General features: G+C 42.8%; 1 protein-coding gene across 2 annotated transcripts in view; it reads left to right on the forward strand.

Moving 5' to 3' along the window:
• The first annotated feature begins 1,053 nt into the window (after positions 1-1,053).
• DGKQ (diacylglycerol kinase theta) overlaps positions 1,054-17,726 on the forward strand; it is an 81,904-nt gene continuing 65,231 nt past the window's right edge. For both annotated transcript variants that reach the window (XM_061468742.1, XM_061468743.1), the window contains exon 1: positions 1,054-1,326. In XM_061468742.1, the coding sequence (XP_061324726.1) occupies positions 1,122-1,326 (205 nt within the window). In that variant the 5' untranslated portion in view covers positions 1,054-1,121. The remainder of the gene's footprint in view (positions 1,327-17,726) is intronic.

Below are 17,726 nucleotides of genomic sequence, written 5' to 3' on the forward strand. Positions count from 1 at the left end.
ACAGCAGGATGGTTTATTAAGCCTTTCACCAAAATACAAACAAACCAGAGTGAGGGATGAAAATTTAAACTGCTTTTTTCTTGTCTGTGGTTTAATGAACACACCTATGTGTGTTGTTTGATGGAATAGTTTGCTTTGGAAGGGACCTTCAAAGGTCATCTGGTCCAAATTTCGGACAGCTCATATTCTCACTCAATATGAAACTGAGAACTAGGACCTAAGTGGAGATGTGGACAGCACAGATCTATAAACACAAAATCTAAAGGCATAGCCTTTTCTCATTGCAGTCTGCTCCGGCCATGGTACCTTGCCTGTTGTAATAACAGGCAATGAACAGGCAGAGGAGGAAACATCCTGGGGTGTAAATGTTTTCAAAACTAGAAAGAAGGTGTTAAAGGGAACACATAGCACAAAAGTGATATAGAAGAGAGAGACTGCTGGGCAGAACCCATCATCTGTTCTTCCCATAGAGGCAGAGATGTTGACAGCAGAAGGTAAAATCATAGCAAGCCAGTGCATCATGAGAAAACTTGAGATGGAGTTTTGTGCGCTCCAGAACTGCAGGGGCCTGGGGCAGTGAAACTGCCCTGCACAGTGGCACAGTAGGAACCCGGACGTCTTTTCAAGCTTCACAGTGCTAAACTGCAAACCGAACCCGATGCTCCTTGCAATGAGACCCTCTCACGGGCAGCTCTGTTTCCTCGACGTTTCCTGCTCCGGGCCTGTCACCAGCAGAAGGCCCGGCGCTGCGGTGTCCGCACCTCCCCGTGATGAGTTCCACCGGCATTGCCGTGGCGGACCCGGCCTTCCAATGCCCGGCCACCTACTTGTTCCGCTCCTGAGGGGCAACTCGCTCCCGCAGGAACAGCCACCTCAGCGTCAACGTCCCGGCCAGGGCAGCCGGCCGGTGCCCCGCGGGACGGCCGCTAGCTGCAGCCCGCGGCCCCAGACGGGCTGCGCGGTGCAGCTGTGCTGCCAGCAGGGGGCAGCGCATCGCCGCCAGCAGAGGCCTTCATGGGCACCGCCCCCGCCCGTCCCTAGCCCGCCGCCCCCGCCGCCGCCGCCGCCTGGGGCGGAAGCGAGGGCGAGCGGCGGCCGGTGCCGCGCCGCGAGGAGCGGGCATGGCGGACGGGACGCGTTCGCTGCGCGGTGGCAGCCCGGCCTCCAGCCCGGTGCTGGGCGGCCGGGGACGGGCTACGGCGGTGGCAGCGGCGGGGGGGAGCAGCCCGCCGGGCCACGGCTTCCGCAGGGTGACCCTCACCAAGCCCACCTTCTGCCACTACTGCACCGACTTCATCTGGGGGCTGGCCGGCTACCAGTGCGAGGGTGAGGGGTTGCGGCGGCGCTGCGGGGGGCCGGGCGGGCCGGAGGAACGGAGCGAGGGCTGCCGGACGGGGAGCGGGGGACAGGCCGGCCGCCGCCGTGCTCATGAGCGGGTGTCTGTCGTGGGGGACCGGTCGGGGACGACAACCGCGTCCTGGGTGAGATGGGGGGGGGGAATTATCCGAAAATACTGCTGGTAAAAATGGTAGTAATAGTAGTAAGTAATGTGAAAAGAGCCTGAAAATAACACATTCTGCTAAAATAATCTGACAATAGGAGTACTAGTAATAATGGAATAAAGTCTAATGACAACTGATGCTAAAAATTCTATTAGTAGACTACTGTTAGTAATAAGTGTTAATAATAATTTCTAACAGCACTAGTCACAAGCCTAACAATAATAGTTGTAAGTTATAATAGTAATATCTAACTATGATAATGATGAAGCTTCTGGTAATAATGGTAAAAATTGTAACAATAGTAGTGAAAGATTGAGGTGTGCACTGCCGGTACCTGTGTGGTGACAACAGTGTTTGCTGTGATCCAGCACTGCCCTTGCCCATCTCAAGGTTTCCCTTATCTGCCAAAATGCCTGATAGCAAGGAGGAGCCGCAAGGTGTGTGGGGTTTGAACCTTTTAAACCCAGGAGGGCAGAAGGGCTCTCTAGGTCTCCTTGCTGGCCCTTACGGCAGCAGAGGTTCCTGGAGACGATGAAATTATGGCTTATTCTGACGCAGCAAAACCAAGCAGTGTCGCAAGGAAAAGAAGGTTCTCACTGGGCAGTTTTGAGTTGTTCCCTGACAGAACACCTTGATGTCTTCCTGAGCGTATGCAGCCCACCTGACTTGGGTTGCATCTGCAAGACTACGTCTGAAGTAGCTGGGCTGTACAAGAGCCTCATTGTTCAGGTGGTGTTCAGGTTCTGAACAGGCTGTGTTTGTAAGACAAGCACCCTGCAGTTCTTAAAATAGCTCCTGCCTTTTGTCATCGTTGTGGGTGAAGAAGGTGCGGGATTAAGTTGAGTGGGAAGTCATGTTCCTGTGTGCTGCCAGAGAAGTCTGGCAGGAACGGGTTTACGTTTGCTTAAAACTTTGGCTGAGTGATGTCTTGTTCTGTCTGCATGGCACAAAGTCACTGCATCCCCTAACAGCAAAGAAGCCCCAAATTCAAGTGAAAATTTCTTACTCTGTCAAAACATGCAAGGCTAGTCTTTTACAGGCTTATATATTACTGCCTTAAAAAAGGCAAATTACTGGAGTCACAAAAGTGGGTAAAGGTGCCAGTTTTATTACTTGAAGGGCTGAGTGCCTTTGGTATGTTAACAAGTAAGAAGATGCCGAAGGTTTCCATCCAGGTTACCTCAGTTTTTTCCCATTCACATACTATGTATGTAAAGGTGTGCCCAGCTGTAACTTGAATTTAGGGTCTTCCTAATTTGAAAACTGCACTGACATTTTGTGGTTTGGAATTGTTTTCCCGTTTGGCTTTTCAGGCTGAGTTCTGGGTGAGGATTGTTAGCACCACTGTCTAGTGGCTGTGACCTAATGAGGCACTTGCAAGCTGCACTGTTAAGATACCTCTTTTAAACCTAAATGTGAAACCTCCACCCCAAACAAGTCATGTGTGAGGGGGGGAGAAAAACACACTTAGTCTGCGTAAGGTGTACTGTGGGAGGGGAACTCTATAATGTCCATGTCTCCTTTGGATTAAGAGCTGATCTTTTTTGTTACTGTTCATCTGTCTGTTTTCAACCAGTTATGCTCAGTGTCATGTTTGTCTTTTTCAGCTGCTAAACAACAAATCTCAGATATACCTGATGGGTCACTTGCTGATGGTGGCTGCTTTTGACAGCCACACGTACACCCTTGTACCTTGTTGAATAGCTTGGCAGCTCCTTCTTTCAGAGTTATTTAATAAATGCTATTATGATTTCTCAAATGATACTTTAAGTAAATTCCATTTTATAATTACTTCCTTGTCACATTTGCTTTGACTAATGGAATTTGATCATCGTTCTTTAGCAAGTAATAAAAGGGTGATCTCTAGGAGTGCCAGGCTGATTGAAAATAGAAAAATAATCCACCCAGCTTTTAGTGAAGGAAATGTTTGCAGTAGACTGCAAAAACTTGGTAGATAATTGCTATCTCCTTTTTCTTCTCCCCAAGGACAAGCATTGTGGGTATAATTACAGCCGAGCTAATGTTGGCATTATTTGGATTCCTTTTGATAACCCACCCACAGGCTTCAAGATGAAGCCATCAAGGGGCCTTTTTCTAGGTGAATTTGCAGTGGTACTATCTGTGGGTTTTGGTGTTCAGTCTCCTGATGCTGTTTGTATTGAAGTTGCCTGAAGCTGTTCTTGATCAAAACGGAAAGTTCCCAAACTTGGAGGGGAGCTGAGCATGCTGATGGTAAGATCTGTCAGTTAAAGAAAGGGTGGGGGAAGCACCTGCCCATCATTATTTTGACTAGTTGTGTGGCCTAAATGACCTGGACTTGAGTTTTAATTGTGATCATGCTTTTTTGACCCTTGGAAAGGGGCATCTTCTGTATGTGAATGATAGGTCTATGCGTTTTTTTAGTAAACTTACCAGACACTCAGCAGGCTGGCATATGCAAAAATACAGGAAAGTATAATGAATTCTTAACACATTTCTGTCAGTGCATGCCAAGATAAATGGTCCTTCCCTTTTCTTCTTGTGAACTCTGGAAAATAGATAGAAGAGATGCTCTGATACTCTCCGTACAAGGCACGAAGTGTCCTGGATCTAATCTCTCAGATTTAGAGTAAGGTACTGCTTCCCTCTTCAGCTCAGGGCCAGTGCCGCTCTTGCCAGCAGTTTGTACAGCACAGGAGGTACTCCTGGGAATAATGGCAGCACTCTTGCTAGTTTGACAGGACGTTTTTATGAGTGAAATTTTACAGGTAAGGCAGTAGTCATCCTCTGTGGATTAGGTGTCCAGTTGGGTCTGAAGATGTCACTGTATTAATAAGCTTTTGTGCACTTATTTATTGTAACCTCTGTTAACCAGGCTTGCAGCTGTGGTTTATATTTTTATTTCCTTCCTCCTGCAAATTTGTTTTACATAAAACCTTTGTAAATGACTCTTTATTTTTCTTGACACTTTACTCCTTGTAGCTGTCACTTCCTTTGATAAGCGTGTGTGTATGTGAAAGAGTAAGTCATGTCTGGATTGTACCATGAACAGTTACTCTTTTGTATTGCCTCTGCTTTCCAAAGCCTGGTAATTTCAGGTTTGATTTGGTTTAAATTTCCTCAGGCTTGGGGACAAAGAGGCAGGGTAAGAGACGGCATTTCTGTGCATGTTTATGTGCATCTTAAAAATGAAAAATATTAAATATATTAAGTTTGTGTAAGAAATTAAGTTGAGTTCTTACTGGTAGTGCACAGAGGAACCAATTCCATATACAGAAATAATAGCAGATATTTTGATTTGGCATTTGGTATTTATTTTTGCCACCAATAAATACATTTCTTATCACAGTGTAGTGTGGTTTTGGTGTTTTTTTTTCCCATAAATGACTTAGAAAATGTAGGAAGAATTATGAATCAGTGCATTTTGGGAGCTACAAATATTTCCAATGCTATAAATCCTTCTAATGTTAACTCAGTTTAGTTTCTTTTAGCCACAGGTAAAATGTAAGGATTTAAATAATATGCAGATTTGTTAGTAAATGTGGTAAGTAATTATTAAAATAGTAATAGTAAAAAGTGATTTGCTTGGGTTTTAGGCTTTGTATTCCAAGCAGAACCTCCAAACTTATCCAAGATGCAGAAACCCTTATTTCTCCTAATTTGGTTTAGATGTTGGCTGACAACACTGCTGCTTTTCCAGAATAAAATGTAAATAGTGATTTGGAGTTGCATTTATGCCATAAATCTTTGACTGAGCAAGACGTCCAAAAGGTGCTGTGATTCATACAGGCATGTCGCAGACGTGGGCAAACCATGTTGTGCTTTGTCAGTATAGCAGAACCTAGAGGTCTTCAGACAGCATCTTTGCAGTGGTCTGAGGTGCATATTCTGGATGTGTTTAGAAAGTCTGTTCCATGTAACGACTATTCTCAGTAACTGGAGCCAGACAGGGAAGGTGTGTTTTAGTTTAAAGCTGGACATTAGACTAACAGGGAGTCTGTCTTTGTAAGGACATGGAAATAGTAGCAGGGAAAAAAGGGGTGATGAACAATGCCCTTGAAATCTCATCCTGTCTAATTAGTTTTGTTGTTGGGACAGCCAGCTGGAACATCCTTGACCCTGCTGGCTTCTGTCAGCTCAGTTTTGAAGGAAGTAGATGGTGTATGAGATTCTTCAGAAAGTGTTAATGCTTGCAGTTCAAAAGGAAAACAAATTCTTATTTCATCTGTTGAGCTTGCCTTGCTTTTGGGGCATTTTGAACAAAAAATGGAAGCTGCAAGAAAGTAAAGTGGCAGTAAAACTTCCCCTCTATTGTACAATCAGTTTGAATTTTCAAGACTTGCTGGCTTTATTCTTTAGTGGGTTCCTTGTCAGGGCTGGGGCCCTTCCGTGCAACTACAAGATGTTTGATGTTGAGATGCAGGGTGAGTTTGTGGTTGAGATGTTCAGTGGAGGTGCCTTTACTGCGTTTTAAATTTACACTGAATCATGTGACTGAATTTGTCTTGGGAGCAAACATAAAGGCTGTCAAGAAAGGGGGGGAAAAAAACCCAAACCCTAAAAACCCCACCAGAAACACTCCCCAGAAGAAACCCTGACAGAGAAACTTACCTCAGTTCCCGTCAAGCTGAAATGTGTTGGGAAAAATGACACTGACTGACACCCTGAGAAGTGAAACTTAGTTACTGGTCTGGACTTGAAGGATAATCCATTTTGTGCTCAAGAGAACTCACACTTTTCTTTTTCATGTCTCCCTGTGACAGTGCTTCAGAGGAAGATGTTCTCACCATTGGTGATGCAGAGAAAAGGACAGGGCGCTTTGCAAGGATGTGCACAGCTTTTGTAGCTGGAAGCTATTTTGTATTGATAGTGTTATCCTAGATTTCAGTCCAGAAACTCAATTAGGTAGTAAGTAACTTACCGCAGAAAGTGCTAAAGCCAGCAATCCAATACCAGCCTTTGCTCTGTGTTACTGCCTCAGTCTGACTTGGCAATAAATGACAAAAGCAATAAAGAAGGTGCTCATCAATTCTTCATGATGTGGAGTGGCTGTGACTGGTACTCTGCAGGTTTCCTTCCTAGATGACCTTTCATCTAATATTGCTTAGACTTTATATAGTCAGGTGTTCCTCAGCCATCTTCTATGTCTAATACCCTCAGGTTCTTTCCATCCTGCACAAAATTTTTCAATATTCTGTGTAGCTTTCCTGTGGCCCATATTCTTGCAATGCTGTGCTAAGGGTCTAAAAATGCATTTATTCTTTCTTGTAGTTGTGTGGGAGATAAATGACAGACTAGTTATTTCTTTCTTATAAACAAAGGACATTGAACTCTACAGTTTTTCCCATAAAACAGTCTCTAAGCACTGTACTGAGCCATTTTACAGCATTTTCTTTAAAAATTGGCTAGTGTTTCAGTCAAAAGTGACCTCAGTACTTCATGAGTGGAGAAGTACTTGCTTGTTCCTGTTTTCTGTGACGTTTTCATGTATTAGCTGTGTGCTAATGCATCCTCTAGTTCAGGTTTGGTTTACTTTTGGGAAGTAGTACATTTTTGGTAACAAATCTCCTTTCTCTAGAGATGGTGTGCGTTCCTACTTTATAGGTGTAGAAGTTTGTTTTAAAATGGGATGTAGCACATCCATCTCAGCAACACAATCTCTGATTATTCTCTTGTCCTTCAGTTTTAGTTATAAACAGTATTCTTGAGTAGTGGTGTTACTTTTATTTCAGTGCTTTACTGATAACATTAGAAGGTATCCTGGAGTTTTCCATGTGAAATAACCCCATTAAGCAATCACTTTGCATTGACAATTGCTTTTTAACAAGGTACACATTATGTACAATGGGCATTTATCATCTAACTGTAGATGCTGATCTTGTAGTGCCATGGAGGATGATATACAAAGGCTTTGACTTCTTATTCTCGGCAGTTTGTAGTGAATATTTCTGCTGATTTTCCCCTACCTGCTTCTAAACTCTTAAGTCTAGGGATAAGGAATTTTGCTGTGTTGTTTCCAGTGGGTTCCCCTAGGCAGGGTCCTTGTTGCTTGTCTGTTTTCTCTTCTTTGATTACTATAACTTGTTCATAATGTTGTTTTTCTGCTTAGGACCCTGTAGAAACCTGGTTCTCATCCTGATTTTGCTGTTCTTTTCTTAGGTGGCAGCTTTGAATTATCTTTGAATCAGGCTGACCCTGGCTGAACTTTGCTTTTTGGTTATGTCACTAGTTTCTTCCAGAGTTATTTCTGACACTGCATTTCATCACCTCAAACTGTCTTCCTTCTAGGCTAAATGTTTATTAAGCCCATCCTGATGTGGCTCAGGAAAATCCCCTTGGTGAAACTGCTTTTGCAGTACCTATTGAAAAGAGGTGACTAAGTTGCATTCGTGCATTTAATTTGACTGCACCAATGGGGAAAGAACAGGAGGTATGTATAGCATTTCGACCTTTCTAAAGGATTAAATAATATGTGATGATCACCTCATGTTTTATCATTTGTTTATTTCTTGTGGTTTGTTTTTTTTCTTTGTTCAGTTGGGTTTTTGTTTCTTTGTTTGGGGTTGGTTGTTTGATTTGTTTTGTTTTATACAGCACCTTTCAGTTTTCAGGGAAGCCTGTTCAGAAGTGCTCCCAAGCAGAGGGCAAAACCTAACATTTGTGTATCACAGTGTGATTAGGAATTCAGTGGAAGTGTACTTTTTTTTTTCCTAAATGTACCACCACAATATTTTTTCCTTTTAAACCATATTGTTACCAACTCTTGTCTCACTTCTGTTAGTCTGTTATTTGCTAGAGTAAAGTTAACCCAATATTTCACTTCCTGGTTTTTATATAAATATTTGCACTCACTTGGCTCTGGAACAATGTGGGTATGTGACTGTGTCTGTATATATTCCTATGTATATATTCACATATATATACATGCATTTGAAAAACACGTATTTGTATTTTTATATGTGTTTGCTGGGGTTTTGCAGTTTAAAATTGAGTATGACTGATTTACTTGGAAGTATGTTTAGGATTACAAATGTAATATGTTTCTATTGCTCACCTGCTTGGCTTCATTTTTAAATAGCACTTGTATGACATAAATGTCATAGAATCATACAATCAATTAGGTTGGAAAAAACCTTTAAGATCATCGAGTCCAACTGTTACCCCAGGACTGCCAAGCCCACCGCTAAACCATGTCACTGAGGGCCTCATCTACATGGTTTTTGAACACTTCCAGGAATGGTGACTCCACCACTTCCCTGGGCAGCCTGTTCCAATGCCTGATCAACCTCTCTGTGAAGAAATGTTTTCTAATAGCAGCTTGAGGCTGTTACCTATTACTTGTTACTTGGGAGAAGAGACCAACCTCCACCTCACTACAGCCTCCTTCCAGGCAGCTGTGGAGAGCGGTAAACTCCCCTCTGAGCCTTCTCTTCTCCAGATTAAACATCCCCAGTTCCCTCAGCCGTTCCTCATCAGACTTGTGCGCAGACCCTTCGCCAGCTTCACTGCCCTTCTCTGAACGCACTCCAGCATGCCACTTGCTATGTAAAAATAATGTTCTTCAAGATCTAAAGCAACTACTAGTGAGAAAAAAAATTACTGTATTTGACCACAATTTCATCTGTCCCTGGAGATTTTGCCTACAGAGGACTGCTAGAAAAATTGTTTATACTTTGGTAAACAGATGTGTTTGGGAGAAGCCAACTGGTTTGAACTTGAGGTGTTAAAATAGAGCAGTGTCTTGTCATGCAGAGTTGTGTTAGATTACAGTGGCTAGGAAATAGGACTTCCAGTTTAAGTGCAAGAATATGTAGCAATTAAAAAAAATAAAAATCTCTGTTCCTCACTGCATTGCTTTCTCTTCAGCAGAGTGTGTCACATTTTAATGTTTTGTTATGATGTAATTCGGGAAATGAGTCTGTACTTTTTTTGCAGTACTTTCTCTGCAGTGTGTGAAGATAAGAACTGGTACACCTTGTTAGCCAGTGAGCGTAGGAATACTCCACTAGCCAGTTTCTTCAGTGTTTCAAACAAATGTTTTCTCAGTGCTGCAATGATTGCATGGTTCAGAGCTTCAAAAGAAGGCAAAAGAATACAAGGAAATTGCTAAGATTCCTCTAACCATGAAGAGGGCATGAAGAAAGGATCTGAACATCAAGTAAAAAGGCTGGTCCTGTTTGAGGCTGTGGATGCTGTCTTTCAGAATAAAAAATGCTCTTTGTGAGATGAAAAATCCTCATCAGAATGTAGTTAGGATGCTAGAGTCAAGTATAAATCATCACACATATAAATTTGCATGGGAAAATGATCAGGACTAGCAGGCCTGGAATGTGTCTACTATGGAAAGCAGCTGTTAGATTTGAAACAAAGGTGTGGCCTGAGTGGCATGACCTAGGAAAAACTGCTTTTTCATGTTAAACCTTTCTCAAAAGAGTGTTGATAGGGAAGACTGGAAGAGATTTCAAGCTTCTTAGATTATTTGCAAATATTTGGAGAATTTAAACCTCTTAAGGCACTTCCACAAGTTGATGCATGAATTTTGGGTAGCCATGGATGCCATCAGTTATATTGGTGACATAGTACTGCTCTGGGACAGTTGTGCCATGAGATGTGAGTAGTGTGTCTACGCTGAATGCGTGAGAGTTGTCATTTTGTGATAATAGCAGCCCTTCCAAAAAGTAGTCCCAACAGCTGTATTCTAGAAGGGGTTGAAACTTGAGAAAAATGGTGTTTGCAATTATGTTTGATGCTCCAACCCTCTGTCTAGATGCTGAGGAGACTTAACTCTGAAAATAGAGGATGCTGAGTGAAAAACTGAGCATATGACTGAAAATGAGGTGGTGTGAAAGAAGAGGTGTAACCTTAAAAGCAAGTGAAAAGATTCCTGTTTTGTTTTCTGTGCATTGACTTGGATGCCTGCGGTTTCCCTTCTGAAGAAGAGAAGTTAACCAGTGCTGCATATTCCCAAGAGCAGCTGGGGATATTAGACTTCTCCAGCTGAATGCTTTTTCAGAAATAGGCTGAAGTAGAAGGTAAAAATACTGTAATGTTTTAAATACCCTTCAAAATAGCTAAGTATATTCATGTCCATTCTGGTTTGACCCCTCTTATTCTGTTCCTTTTATATTCTCTTTGTTCCAAGTAACTCCTCTCTGACAAGTGCCTTGAGATTTCTTGAAGCTATTGTATTTTCATTCAAGCACTTTTTCTTCAGGAGGAACAAATAGTTAATTAAAAGTGAAATCCTCCTCCCCTACCTTTTCACAAGTCTGGAAAGATAATAGAGATATATTGTACTTATGCAGTACTTTTGCTTAGTGTAACTTTTTGTCTAAATACGGTCTCATGGGAAGCCTTAAGACCCTTTCCGTGTGCTTTGGTAAATATAGAATCATAGAATGGTTTAGGTTGGAAAGGACCCTAAGATCCTCTAGTTCCAACCCCCCTGCAGGGACACCTCAGACTAGACCAGGTTGCTTAAAGCCCCGTCCAACCTGGCCTTGAGCACTGCCAGGGATGGAGCACTCACAGTTTCCTTGGGTAGCCTGTTGCAGTCTCTGCTACTGCCTCATCACTCTTGCAGTAAAGAACTTCTTCCTTATATCTAACCTAAATCTCCCTTGTTTAAGTTTGAGCCCATTATCCCTTGTCCTGTCACTACAGTCCCTAATGAAGAGTCTGGCATCTCTGGCATCCTTTTAGGCTGCCTTCAAATATTGGAAGGCTCCCCTGAGCCTTCTCTTCTCCAGGCTGAACAGTCCCAATTTTGGACTTGCTTCAGTAGCTCCATGTGCTTCTTATGTTGAGGACACCAGAACTGCACACAATACTCCCAAGTGAGGTCTCAGAAGAGCAGAGTAGAGGGGCAGGATCACCTCCTTTGACCTGCTGGTCACGCTCCTTTTGATGCAGTCCAGGATATGGTTGGCTTTCTGGACTGCAAGCACACACTGAAGCCGGCTCAAGTTCAGTTTCTCATTGACCAACACCCCCAAGTCCTTCTCTGCAGGGCTGCTCTGAATCTCTTCTTTGCCCAACCTGTAGCTGTGCCTGGGATTGCTCTGACCCAGGTGTAGGACCTTGCACTTGGCATGGTTAAACTTCATGAGGTTGGCATCAGCCCACCTCACAAGCGTGTCAAGGTCCCTCTGGATGGCATTCCTTCCCTCCAGGGTATCTGTGAGGTAACTGAACCACACAGCTTGGTGGCATGGCCAGACTTGCTGAGGGTGCACTCAATCCCACTGTCCATATCACCAACAAAGATGTTAAACAAGACCGGTCCCAGCACTGATTCCTGAGGGACACCACTCGTTACTGGTCTCCAGCTGGACATTGAGCCATTGACCACAACTCTTTACGTGCGGCCATCCAGCCAGTTCTTTATCCACTGAGTGGTCCAGCTATCAAATTGATGTCTCTCCAATTTAGAGACAAGGATGTCATGTGGGACAGTGTCTAACACTTTGTACATGTCCAGGTAGAGAGCGTCAGTTGTTCCTTCCTTATCCGCCAATGCTGTAACCTCATCATAGAAGGCCATCAGATTGGTCAGGTGGGATTTGCCCTTAATGAAGCCATGCTGGCTGTCACCAACCACCTCCCTCTTTTCCGTATGTCTTAACATAGTTTCCAGGAGGATCTGCTCCGTGATCCTGCTGAGCACAGAGGTGAGACTGACTGGTCTGTGGTTTTCTGGCTCTTCCATTTTCTCCTTCTTGAAAATAGGGGTTATATTTCCCTTTTTCCGGTTGTTGGGAGCTTCACCTGACTGCTGTGACTTTTCAAATCTGATGGATAATTTTTGTGTATAAATGAATAGCTGATTATGTTACATAATAAATTAAGAAGAACTTGCCCTGCCAGTCTGATCAATTAAAACAAAACACACCAAATGTGAAGCCAGATACAAAACAACAAACTTGTGAACATTCAGCTCCTTTTTAGGAATGATTTCTAGTTGCTCATGAGTAGACTTTGAATTTTGCTGTGTTGTGGGCAGAGCTACTACATCTTGGAAGTTCTCATGCGCACGTAATTGGTGTATGTGGTGACATTGCAAGCTTCTGTTTTCCAAGTAGATGTAAACACTCACCTTCTGAATTATATATTGTCTAACTTGTGTGAAAGACCCTATTCCTGAAGTTCAAGTTAAGTATAGTCCTGAGTCTCATCAGTGTCTCGAGCTTAAGTGTTGGAATTGAAATACCCTTTCTTAAGAGGAATCTTATAAGGCTTGAAATTCATAATAAAATTAAGAACGGTGGTTAAAAAAGAAGGGTATCACAAGATATTAGCACCTTCAGTTTGCTAGCCTTTCTGGAAATAGTGCCTAGCGAGTGTTTTACTTTCCTGTGATTCATCACTGTATGAATCATTTGCGTTTGGTTTCCTGACCATGTCAATACCCTCACAGCAACCACGTTGAAGCAAATACTGAGTGTACTTACCCAGCTGGCACAGGACCCTCTTACTTTGCTTTCTGCCTGCCTCCATCCCTTTCTTTCCAGCTCTGTTTTTCGCTCAGATTCTATAGTTTTGTACAGTTCTGTCTGTGGTGCAGCTTGGAAATGAAGCTCTATAGGAGTGAGCAATAGAGGTTGCCATGGCAACTGGGGTGTTTTTTTGTTTGTTTGTTTTGGTGTTTTTTTTCCCCCTTCACTTATTTTGTTTTGTGGCTCTAGAAAGTGTGGAGGTGCCCTAGATAATGCTGAGATTACACAAGTTGAAAGAATACTTACCTTGGGGTTGCACATACTAAGAATTTGTCCTACATTTTGAGTGTACTCAGTGTTTCTTTTGAAATTAAAACTGTGTTATGGAGGTATGTGGATGCTATTGTAGCTAAGATTAGCAGTAGTTTTTATTCTAGTCTCCTCAGGATTTTTATTACACTTTAATATTCTGTATTCAGCTTTTAAGAGACAAGGTGGAAGGAAGTGCACCTCTGAGGCATTGCAACCCTCCTGCTTACTGGTTACATAGCTGAGTGGAGGAGGTTGGTTTTGTGTGAAATGCTGCCTGTTTCTCCTTCCTTGGTCCATTCAGGGACTTAGAGTGTTTTGGAGGGAATTCTTGTGGTTTTACCCACCTAAAGCACTGCATGCACGTGGTGTACGTTGTGTGCCCCTGGGGCTGGACTACATTAGAGCTGCTCTGAATGCTATAGTGTTGAGAATGTCTCCAAATCTTTGAGTATTGTGAGGAATTCCAGGGAACTGTGTCGGCATCAAAGTTTTCTGCCAAAATGCCACCATGGCTTTTGAAGTCCTGCTGTTCATTAACTTCTGCTATGGCCCATCCTGTTTATTTATGTGTAACTCAGATTCTTTTTCATAACTCAAAATATGCTATTGTTATCTCCCTTTTATAAGTGGGGACGCTTGTATATAATTAAAATTGCAGAAGTGTTAACAGGACTGATTTTGTAGGAGACATCTCTGTTGTCCACCTGAGTTTTCAGAAACTAGTTACTGAAGTATGACATTGACATTGTGTGAAGCTGTATGCGTTAAGCTGGAAAACTAGTGATAGTGAGGCAGAAGGCCACATATATGAGGCCTGGAAACCTGCAATGTTTATGTGGGGGGCCTAAGCATGGTAAAAGTTTCAAAGATGCTTGCAGTAAATATAAAGTTGTTTTGGTGGATTTTTCCTTGAAATTGAGGGCTGTATCAGATTGCCTTGTGGTTTTTGTTGTGTTATTCTGTTCTGAATACTGTAAGCTATAGCTCTTTGTTTTGACCATTCACTGTGAGTCAGCTGGAGAGTGCTGATAAACAATTGACAAAGTTACTCTTTGTAAAGCATCACCCTGAAAACAGTGGATTGGAGAAGCTGCTGCAGACAGCAGCTGCAGGGACTCAAGTACCATATCTTTAGCATTCATGACACTGGTGTACATGTCCTTCTGCAGTAGAGTTCTTTGGTCCAGCTGGAGCTTCCTTATCACTCTCCTGTTTTTAACCATTGCTTGTTTCTCTGCCCTTGCAGATGCTTCAGAGCTGGCACCGCTCTGCTCTAGCCACTGTTCATTATGGTTCAGTTGATTGCATGGGTAATCTGCAGTAGAAGACTGAAGAGGTTCCAGCTTAAGACAGAGCCAGGGAAAAAGACTGATGTTGAAGTGGTCTTCAAGAAGCTTGTCTGTAGTGGTATCTAGTACCTGATTTTCTTTTTTACCTCTGTGGCATCTTGCTGAAATTGAGCTGGGTGGTGTTGGTGTCCTCTCTTTTTCTCCCTTCAAGGTTGTTAGGAGCTATAGGTTTTCACTGCAGGTACAGATGAGAGGTTTTATGTCAAACTTCAAACCAGCTTGACCCTTTCTAGTTGTGTAAAGGCTGCAGACTGGAAGATCTGGCAAAAAACATCATTATGTATCATGGTCTGGCACCTAGTTTGCATGGGCAGCCTTCATCCTGTAGCCTGTACAAAAGAGCTCCTAGAGTACTTAATTGTTTGGCCTCAGATAGATTTCTATGGTTCAGAGATGATTTCTTTTCAGGATCCCTGCCAGCCTGCTAATATTCTCCTTTGCTGGAAGGAGAGTCACAGCCATCCCGATGGTCTGTGACCTTTGCATTGTGGGTCTGACTTCCCTGTGGTGTGCAAACACAACCAGTAGTAGTGTGTTTAGCAGTGGAAAGACAAATTCGGTGGACAGAGTGCAAAAACTGTGTTCCTCCAGGCTCCTTGTGCAACTCCACATCATGAGTGTGATTCCTTTTGCTCTGGAGGATCTTTCTAGGGAAACTGCCAGGAGATGAGTTGCTGAGCTCTCTCCTGATGCAGCTGTTTTCAAGATTTCTGGTTTTCCATCAGCGAGCCAATGCCTTGTCACAGGGCACTGTCCTTTCTTTGGTCTAATCAAGAAAAGAGAAGGTGTTGGTGCTTTCTGGATTTGAATGCAGGTTTGACACTAGCTATCTTCCGTTTGTCTGAGGAAGAAAAAGCTCTTCAAGTTGTGGACCTGTTCTGTGCTGAAATCCCATGCCTTTGAAATTCTGTGCCCATCTTCATTTCATAGGTGATGGGAGGATGGGGAGGGTGTTTTTCTGACAGGTGGGGTTCTGTTAGTTCATTTCTCAGTTCTGGGCTTACTGTACCATGGAGGATGGGAGAAACAAGATAGAGTTTGTCATAAGACATCAGAATATTTACAGCCTTGCTGATGAGAGAGTGAGAGGTCCTTAGGATAGGCCAGGGTCTTTGTAAAACTACCAACATTTTAGCAAACCTGTTGTAACGAAATTGGTGCTTTTATGATTGATGGTTCAAATATATAATTTAATTCATTTGACTCTTATCATTGTTCAGTAGCTTGTCTTGTTTTCACTTGACTTGTTGCTATTGTATTTCGTAGGAGCGTATCTGAAATACAAATGAATAGGAATTCAAATGTGTTGCCTTGAAATTATAGAGCTCAGATGTTACAAAAACATTCTTTTGGGTATCTATACCCATAAATAGAGCTTGCTCTCAAGTAGACCATTCTAGAGATACAAAGTACACCACCATCCACATTGCGCAGGGGAAAACTTCATTTTTATCAGACAGAGTGTATGCTGGTATCTCCATTTAAAGCAGAGGCAGGTATGGCTGGTTAAGTTGGCAAGGCCAGAGAGTTCTGGAAGGAGAAAGAAGCTGGTAAGTACAAATAATCTATAAGGATGCTCAGTAAATATTTGAAAAACCTTAACGGGTTTCTTATTTCTTCTGGATTTTTGGAAGAAGACGATCACAAAGTGTCACTGAACTGTAAGTCCACTAAGGCCCAAGGCAGTGAGAGAGGAGGGTGGTTTTGATGCCTCACTTACTAAAGCTTTCAGAAATTTTTCCACTCCTGTCTTGCTGTTGTTCAAAATGTTCTGGAAAGATCAAAGCTTCTAGTGACAGCTTTCCTGGTGACATTTAGCAAGCATTGCACAACAGACTTCTAAACTTAAACTAGGTTGTGTTTTTCTCTGAGAGAGCACACCAGTATTGCACACAGGTCTTTGCATGTTTCTGCTGAATTGGGAAATAAGCTGGCAAAGTCCATGTACTGTGTCCAGCATTCCTTTCAGGGAATAGTCACTGTATTCAGGATGGCCTGTGATCATGGTTCTAAAGAAAAAAGCTGAATGTGTCCTATGTTGGCAAGCTGCTACAATGGAGAAGGAGCTCAAAGCTGTGTAGCAAATGTAAAAGTTGAGTCCCACAGATTTCCAGTGAAAGGAGAGCATTGCTTTTAAGTTACTCATGAAAATAGCATCTCCACAAGCTGGAATGGTCCTGTCTGCATAAGCAGTTCAATAACAGTATGTTTTATATAATAATTTTAAAACACTGAGATTAAAAGTATTTTTCTCCAGTGTATGACTGCTTATCCTGTGGGTATTTCCTCAAAGCTATTGTCTTCTAATTATCAATGGATCTCTCCACTGAAGGCAAAGGCAGGCCTGCTGAACAAAACAGCCTGCTTGCAGGGCTTCAGAAGTGAGTGAAAAAGCCCCTAAAGGGCAGAGGCACAATCAGATCAAGCCTGTTATTTTGGCTTGTGTCATGTCAGTCACATGCTATGGAGGAGCAGGAAGAGAGGAGGAAATAATCTACTTAGTTTTGACCAAAATAAAACTTTGTTTTGGTAGTGTTAGACTGACTTGGCCTGAGTTTTGTCGGTGCTGATATGCCCTTTAAGTCCCACTGATTCATTGTTTGGAAAGTAGAGACTGTTATTGTTGTCTTGCATAACAGCTTTGAAGCTTTGCTTTACTCCCTGGCTTTGCTAGATTTGTTGTTTGTTTTGTTCTGTCCATCGATAGGCAGTTGTCCTTCCTCCTTCTGTCTTTGGAGCATGCTGCAGTAGCTATGCCTTCTGCAGTGAGCATCCTTCCCATGGTGTGCCTAGGTGTACTTTCATTAAACTAATTTGAGCAAGCTGATTCTTCCATGTTCAGCTTTCCTGTACCCATCTTCCTTCCCTAAGGACTCATAACCAGCCTCTTTATAAACCAGTGCTGCTGCTTCATGACTGTGAGCTCCAGCAGAGCCAAGCTGGAAGCGAAGACATCGCTATGGGTACTGGCAATTGAAATAGGAATTTTTGGAAGCCTTTACAGGTCCTGGACTAAAGCAGCTTGGTTTGTTGATCTCCAGAAGGCAAAGGGTCCTGCTGTGTTTCAGGGTAACTCTGGGTAAAGTGGCTGGACTGAACAAATACTTGCATCCCTTTCATTAGTAAGAGGGGTAATAAGAGGAAGCCTT

This window comes from Pezoporus flaviventris, unplaced genomic scaffold (assembly GCF_033815535.1).
Source record: "Pezoporus flaviventris isolate CSIRO_AGI_PZ_B2104156 unplaced genomic scaffold, CSIRO_AGI_Pfla_v1 ptg000050l, whole genome shotgun sequence".
Lineage (NCBI taxonomy): Eukaryota > Metazoa > Chordata > Aves > Psittaciformes > Psittacidae > Pezoporus > Pezoporus flaviventris.